General features: G+C 44.7%; 2 protein-coding genes across 2 annotated transcripts in view; both read left to right on the top strand.

Moving 5' to 3' along the window:
* Nucleotides 1-5,704, top strand: part of LOC126386974 (hamartin-like) — an 8,448-nt gene extending 2,744 nt beyond the window's left edge. Inside the window, exons 4-8 of the mRNA XM_050039552.1 lie at nt 536-646; nt 902-1,024; nt 1,472-1,659; nt 2,774-2,908; nt 2,988-5,704. Of these exons, the coding sequence (XP_049895509.1) occupies nt 536-646; nt 902-1,024; nt 1,472-1,659; nt 2,774-2,908; nt 2,988-3,513 (1,083 nt within the window). The 3' untranslated portion in view covers nt 3,514-5,704. The remainder of the gene's footprint in view (nt 1-535; nt 647-901; nt 1,025-1,471; nt 1,660-2,773; nt 2,909-2,987) is intronic.
* Nucleotides 5,705-6,958: 1,254 nt separating this feature from the next.
* Nucleotides 6,959-7,625, top strand: part of ak8 (adenylate kinase 8) — a gene marked incomplete at its 3' end in the record, with an annotated part of 15,004 nt that continues 14,337 nt past the window's right edge. The window contains exon 1 of the mRNA XM_050039553.1: nt 6,959-7,346. The remainder of the gene's footprint in view (nt 7,347-7,625) is intronic.

The raw sequence follows: 7,625 nt of genomic DNA, 5'->3' as shown, positions 1-7,625 counted from the left end.
TATGAACAGAGGTTACATAAAACCAGAGTGACCGTCCTCTACTGACCAATCAGACTGCAGGGTTTCTAGCTCCACCTTTTAGTACCAGATCTGTGTGCTAGGTACCCCAACAGAGGGGGGACCAAACATGGGGACGCTAAGGAACGCTGCTGTTGGGACCATCCACAACTTTACACTGTGGAGACAGAAACTATGAGACTGAATTGATGTGAAGTGAAGCTGCTGGTGGAGATGAAGCTCGACAGGAACAAGTTCACACTTTGTCCCCGTTAAAGGGTTTTTTGGGGAGTTTTTCCTGATCAGCTGTGAGGGTCATAAGGACAGAGGGATGTCGTATGCTGTAAAGCCCTGTGAGGCAAACTGTGATTTGTGATATTGGGCTTTATAAATAAAACTGAATTGATTTAATACACACACAGAAACACACAGAAACACACAGACAACCAGAGACACATCGTCAGTATAAAGATATGTGTTGGTCCTGTGCTGTGATTGGCTGTCTTTGAACCAGCTGTGCTGTGATTGGCTGTTGCAGAGTGAGCTTCAGGAGTGTCACAGCAGGCTGAGGGATCTGGAGGCGGAGCTTCAGAGAGCCAATAACAAGGCTTACAATGCAGAACACCAGCTGACGGAGCTGTCCATCAAGGTGAGGCTGATTATTGATTATTGAATATGAACAGTCATTGATGATGTAATGTATCAATAAATCAGTTTGTAAAACTTTGATAAAAGTCTCTACTGAAACATGTGGAGGTTCATCAATACTGCTGATCAGGTTTATACACAGTGTTCTAAATCTTTATGATGAAGAAGATGATTTGTTACTGTGTGTGTGTGTGTGTGTGTGTGTGTGTGTGTGTGTGTGTGTGTGTGTGTGTGTGTGTGTGTGTGTGTGTTGCAGCTGTGCAGCAGTGAGCAGCTGCAGCAGCAGATCTTCTTGTTGAACCAGCAGCTCGTCCTGATGAGAGAAACTAACAGAGCTCTGAGCGACCAGCTGGAGGGAGGAGAGACACACACACACACTGTGAGCACACACACACACACACACACACACACACTGTGAGCACACACACACACACACACACAAACATATGAACACATCCACATGTCACAGCTCAGATATAAAACACAGAGGAATCAAAGTGAAGATGAATTCAGACACGGCTTATTGTCAGATTTAAAGTCGTCAGATTAAACCTGCTGATGTTTGTGTTTGTTTATTTATTTGTTTACAGACACACACACACACACATTAATAAGCAGCTGTGAAGGCTCCGGGGTTAAAGGTTAATGTTATCATTATATAGTGTGTGAAGGAGCTGACACACAGCTGTGACTCCACCTTCAAAGAGACGTCACATGGTTCACAGGTACGGGTGATACATGTGGTGTTCAGGGACACCGTGTTCCTCTGAGTTTTCACTGTGTGTGTGTGTGTGTGTGTGTGTGTGTGTGTGTGTGTGTTGGTCAGGAGGCGTCCATGCTGCAGTGCAGTGTGGGTAAGGAGTACCTGCGTCTGAAGGACAGTGACGTCCAGCACAGACAGAAGCTGGAAGCAGCCAATCACAGGATAGCAGAGCTGGAGGGTCAGCTGACCAAGAAGGACCAGCTGATCCTGGACCTGAAGAAACTCCTGGAGGACACCAAGGTCCAGAGCAGGTCAGAGACACACAGAGGGACAGACAGACACAGACACACACAGACAGACAGACATAGTCGTCCTGCTGAGGGACAGACAGAGGGACAGAGGGGACATCTCTCTAAACTGTCATCATGATAAAATAAGAAACACTTTGTCCCGTCTGAGGAAACTTAGACGTGTCCTCAGGTGAGTGACTCTAGCGTCTCACTGTCCATCAGACACGTTAAAAAGTAATGACGTAGTGATGACGTGGTGATGACGGGGTGATGACGTGGTGATGACGGGGTGATGACGTGGTGATGACGTGGTGATGACGGGGTGATGACGGGGTGATGCTCCCCAACAGGATACTTGGAGACAAACCGTGACCTCTTCCTCATCATAATAATCAAGTGGTGTCTGTGCCTAAATGAACCACACATTAACCACAGTGTTGTTGAAACATCAGGTTTCAACACAAACATATCTGTGGTTTAAACATTAAATGCCAACATTTATTTTCTGGTGATTATCCATAGTTGATCATCGGTCCACTCTCACACATCTCACACAACATGAATGAGAAAAAAAAAAAGAACTCTTTTAGAAAGGGTTTCATATATTTTTTATATATTTCTCAAAATGCTAAACTGTTAAATTTATACAGTAGTTTATTTAAATATTTACTAAATATTTTATCACATAATATCACGATTACGTCACATCTGATTCAGAGTTAAGTTCTTTCTATGTGAACACACTCAGCCAATACCATGTGACACCTGTGTGTCCTGGACACAGACTGTAGATCATACATGTTATATATCATGTATGAAGGTTCAGACAGTTTTAGACATACTGTATATAATAATGACCAGAGAACATCAGAAACAAGTTGTATCTGGGACGCACTCAGACGACCAGCTGTGACTCGCCATGTTTACATGTTTTTTATTTATTTATTCAGTTTAGAGTCACAGGGACAACGCACAGCAATAAACATCTCTGTAAATGTGCCAGTTTAGCTGTACTGGCTAATTTTCAACTGTAGTCCTCACTGCTCATGTATCACGCAGACGTCATGAGACGCTGGCGTGTCTGTTAACATGTTGACGTGTTGTGTGTGTGTGTGTGTGTGTGTGTGTGTGTCAGAGGCGAGCTGTCGGCCTGTGAGAGTCGCTACGTCGCTCTGAGGAGAGTCACCCAGACGCTTCAGACCGAGACGCTGCACCTGTACAGCCAGCTCCACCTGGACACTCACACGCACAGCCGGCCTCAGGATGTCAGGTAAGCCATGGTGATGTCATCACTTACAGCTGATGATGTCAGTGCTGTGATCATGTGATGTCATCTGTCTCACCCTCAGGCCAAATGGGGGCAGCGTTGCCTTACCAGCTCCTGAGGGCAGCCACAAGTCCCGCCCCTCCTCCTCTTCTTCTGTTGGTATATTAAATGGAGCCGTGGAGACCCTCTCCACCTCCCCCCTGCACCTCCCCTCCTGCTCCTCCTCCCCCCTGTCCCTCTCCCCTATCGACTCCCCCCTCGCTGTCGGCTCCTTCCTGGAGCAGCATGCACGGCAGCTGTTCAGACCAGCCAATCAGAGCCAGGAGGAGGAGGAGCAACAGGAGGGGGAGGAAGAGGAAAAGGAAGAGGAGGTGGAGGAGAAGGACGAGGAGGAGGTCCAGCCAGACAGCCCTCCTCTGGGTCAGGAGGCGGAGGAGGCCAACTTCCTCGCAGGAAGTCCTCAGACGGTGCCTCCAAACCGTGCTGCAGCTCCCAGCCTGCCTCCCTCTGGACCTCCTGCGCCTCCTGCTGACCTGACGCTCGCCGTCCGACAGAGGAGACACGAACTCAGCATCATGGACTACGACGAGACGCTGCCAGAGTACTGATGGAGGGTTGACAGGAGGCTGATGGAGGGTTGACGGGGCTGATGGAGGGTTGACAGGAGACTGATGGAGGGTTGACAGGAGACTGATGGAGGGTTGACGGGAGGCTGATGGAGGGTTGACAGGAGGCTGATGGAGGGTTGACAGGAGACTAATGGAGGGTTGACAGGAGACTGATGGAGGGTTGACAGGAGACTGATGGAGGGTTGACAGGAGACTGATGGAGGGTTGACAGGAGACTGATGGAGGGTTGACAGGAGACTGATGGAGGGTTGACAGGAGACTGATGGAGGGTTGACAGGAGACTGATGGAGGGTTGACAGGAGACTGATGGAGGGTTGACAGGAGACTGATGGAGGGTTGACAGGAGACTGATGGAGGGTTGACAGGAGACTGATGGAGGGTTGACAGGAGACTGATGGAGGGTTGACAGGAGACTGATGGAGGGTTGACAGGAGACTGATGGAGGGTTGACAGGAGACTGATGGAGGGTTGACAGGAGACTGATGGAGGGTTGACAGGAGACTGATGGAGGGTTGACAGGAGACTGATGGAGGGTTGACAGGAGACTGATGGAGGGTTGACAGGAGACTGATGGAGGGTTGACAGGAGACTGATGGAGGGTTGACAGGAGACTGATGGAGGGTTGACAGGAGACTGATGGAGGGTTGACAGGAGACTGATGGAGGGTTGACGGGAGACTGATGGAGGGTTGACAGGAGACTGATGGAGGGTTGAAGGGAGACTGATGGAGGGTTGACAGGAGACTGATGGAGGGTTGACGGGAGACTGATGGAGGGTTGACAGGAGACTGATGGAGGGTTGATGGGGCTGATGGAGGGTTGACAGGAGACTGATGGAGGGTTGACAGGAGACTGATAGAGGGTTGACAAGGGATGGATGGACAGCTGACGGGGGGTTGACGGGGGGGCTGATGGAGGGCTGCGACTGAAGGTCCTCAATTTATCTGATGAGTCTGATATTTTATGTTTGGAGGGATTTTTAGTCGCTGTCTGAAAACAAATTAAAGCCAAAAATAACGACAGAAAACATGTTTTTTAGTGTTGATGAATTAGGAAATAAGCTAACAGCAGCTATGCTAATCATGCTACGTTAGCTGTAACATGAAACTGTCTCTCCTCTGCAGCTCGCAGTGCCACAGCAGCATCAAAACACTACATGAGACCTGCTGCTGTTTTTATTGCCAATATTTAATCTGTCCACCGGGGGCAGCAGAACACGCTGATCAACAATACAACATCTGACATGTTATCATCTCCTAAAGTAGCTGTGGCTAACGTGTTAGCAGCAACATGATCATCCCATTAACAGTTGTGATAATCAGTTGTGGAGTTCCTCAGGGTTCAATCCTTGGTCCTTTGATTTCTTCATTTTACATGATCACATGACATCAACCATCAGGCCCCTCCTCCTCACCAGACTGTCAGCAGCTGCAGCGTCTTCTGTCTTAATATACTCAGGATTATTTTACAGAGTATTGGTGAAGACACTCAGTTGTGTGTAGCACAATAAAGCCTTAATAATCCAGTGAAACATGATCTCCTGACCTGAAGCTTCATCAGACAGAAACCTGGCCGAAGCCTTCAGAGACTAAACTACCAGCCGCCAGCCTGTAAACCAGAACCAGCCGGTCCACGGTGACATGTCAGAGCAGCAATCGGCCTAAACCATGTTGTGATTGGATGATTATTGTTCCTGTAAACTGACATAAATGTTCCTTATTCTGGTTAAAATTTCTCCTCAGGTTCACAGCTCAGGACACCAGACGAGACAGTGGCAGATCCAGGACGGGTTAGACGAGCTTTACAGAATAATTATGGGAAATACTGTTAAACTGCTGCTTCCAGCCTTTATGCTAAGCTAAACTAAGCTAAGCTAAGCTAACTGTGTCCTAATCCCTGAGACATGAGATTGACAGAGAATGTTTCCAAAAATGTCAAACTGTCCCTTACAGCCAGCAGCTGACGAGGATCAGTTTGATTTCAGGGTGTGACCTTCACCAAAGACTTCCTGTTGTCCTCTGCAGGACCGAACCAGCTGATTAAATCTGAACCAATCACTAACCATCTCACCAGCATGATTCTTTTCATGGAAACTTCACAGACCTGCTGTCAGCTGTTCAGAGACAAATATTAAACTGTGAACATCAGAAATAAAAACTTCTATAATCTCATGTTTGTGTCCTGATCAGTGATCAGTTATTGATCTGCAGTCGTCATCAGGTTTAAACCAAAATATCCAAGTCCAGCATGATTCAGTGTAAATGGTGGTCGACCTGCAACTCAGGTATTTGTGGAGCCCTTACATTTCTGAAAGGTGACTTCAGGGTTTCTGCAGGTATCATGTTGTCACCTGTTAAAGACCCTGCAGGAGGTTTAAAGAGCAAACAGAAGCTAACAAATGTAGCTACGTAGCATGTAAGACAAGATGATCCTTTATTTGTTAGACAGAAGCATCAAAGGGACAGAGTGAACAGGAAGCATCAGTTGAGAGAAATAAAACAAAGGAATATGTAAGTTCACAAAATAAGTGAAGTGTACAAAAACACAGAGCAACATAATAAATAATCAAAAAGAAGCAGGATATAATCACGAGACAATATTAATGATTTTCTGTGTTAAAATCCATCAAGGAAAAAAAATGAAATATCAGCTCAACGTAATCATGTTCAGATGATTTCAATTAAACCTTTATTTTCAACCCAGAAACCTCTTCGTAGGTTTCAACAGATAATCAGCTGTTAGAGATCAATAACCTGCGGAGACGTGTATGTGAACAGATCCACAGTTTGTGTGTTAATGTGTGAATATGAAACAACTTTCACAAACACAAAATAAGATTTGTTCACTCACAAAACGAATTTTCAGATATAAAACATCTGCAAACAGACAAATTCCGTAAACTAAAATAATAATAATAAAAACTGGATTCACTGATTTAAAGTTGTCAATTTTAGAAAGATATTCACAAATTATTTTCCTTTATCTGTAAAATTATTAAATGGATTCACAAATACATACATACATACAGACAGATAGATAGATAGATAGATAGATAGATAGATTGATTTTATTTCTAGAACTTATATTTGCAGATCCGTTTTATATTTGCAAAATAGTTTTTTAATGTTTACAAATCTTTGTGTGATTTAATTTGTATTTTTTTCCATGAGAAACTGCCTCCGCTCTGTATTTTTCAGGTTCAACATTTAAGGTTCAGTTTGTTCTCATTCAAACATGTTAAAAACATTAGGGAACTAAACTCGTCACCCAGGTCCAGCAGCTTACAGAATAAATAACATTTAAGATAAACCTATGATAAATAAGTAAACTTCAATTGTGATTTGTTCCTGATTGAGCTTTGAATATAAATATAAATATAAATATAAATATAAATATAAGGCTATAATTACCTGACCTAACAGAATAACTGTATTGACACAAATTCATTCAGGACCTCCAGTAAATAGTTTGAAGGTGTGTGTTCACACACAGATATAAATCTGTCTCCAGGGCCCCACATCCTTCCACTGTTGCTGGCGGCTCTTATTTTGAAAAATACAACGACCGGAAGTCTTATTGTTTTTTAGATATTTTACCATTTTAATATAAACCCTTTTAATGTGTTAAATCCTGTTTGTGAAACATCAGCAGATGTGTCCGCTGTCGGTTTCATTTGAAGACACTAAATGACGTCACAGACTCTTATCTGTGCGGCTCCGTTGCTAGGAGACTCCCACCCCGCCCTCGCGCTGATGACGTTCTTCCCTAACAACCAGTAAACGCTCTCTTAGCAACCGGTCCGTTAAACATCAGGTAAGAAGCTTCTTACGTTCATTTGATACACAGAGACGTTTTTACTGAAGTTTAACCTGCGCGTGTTTTTATTGATGATGACGTTTGTTTCCGGTTCAAGAGTCAACAGATAAACAAGTAAACAGAAGTTAAAGTAACATCAGCTAAGTGTGTGTGTGTCTGTGTGTGTGTGTGTGTCTGTGTCTGTGTGTGTGTCTGTGTGTGTGTGTCTGTGTGTGTCTGTGTGTGTGTGTGTGTGTGTCTGTGTGTGTGTGTGTGTGTGTCTGTGTCTGTGTGTGT

This window comes from Epinephelus moara, unplaced genomic scaffold (assembly GCF_006386435.1).
Source record: "Epinephelus moara isolate mb unplaced genomic scaffold, YSFRI_EMoa_1.0 scaffold1298, whole genome shotgun sequence".
NCBI classification, from domain to species: domain Eukaryota; kingdom Metazoa; phylum Chordata; class Actinopteri; order Perciformes; family Serranidae; genus Epinephelus; species Epinephelus moara.
This window is presented reverse-complemented; position numbering and strand designations above follow the sequence as displayed.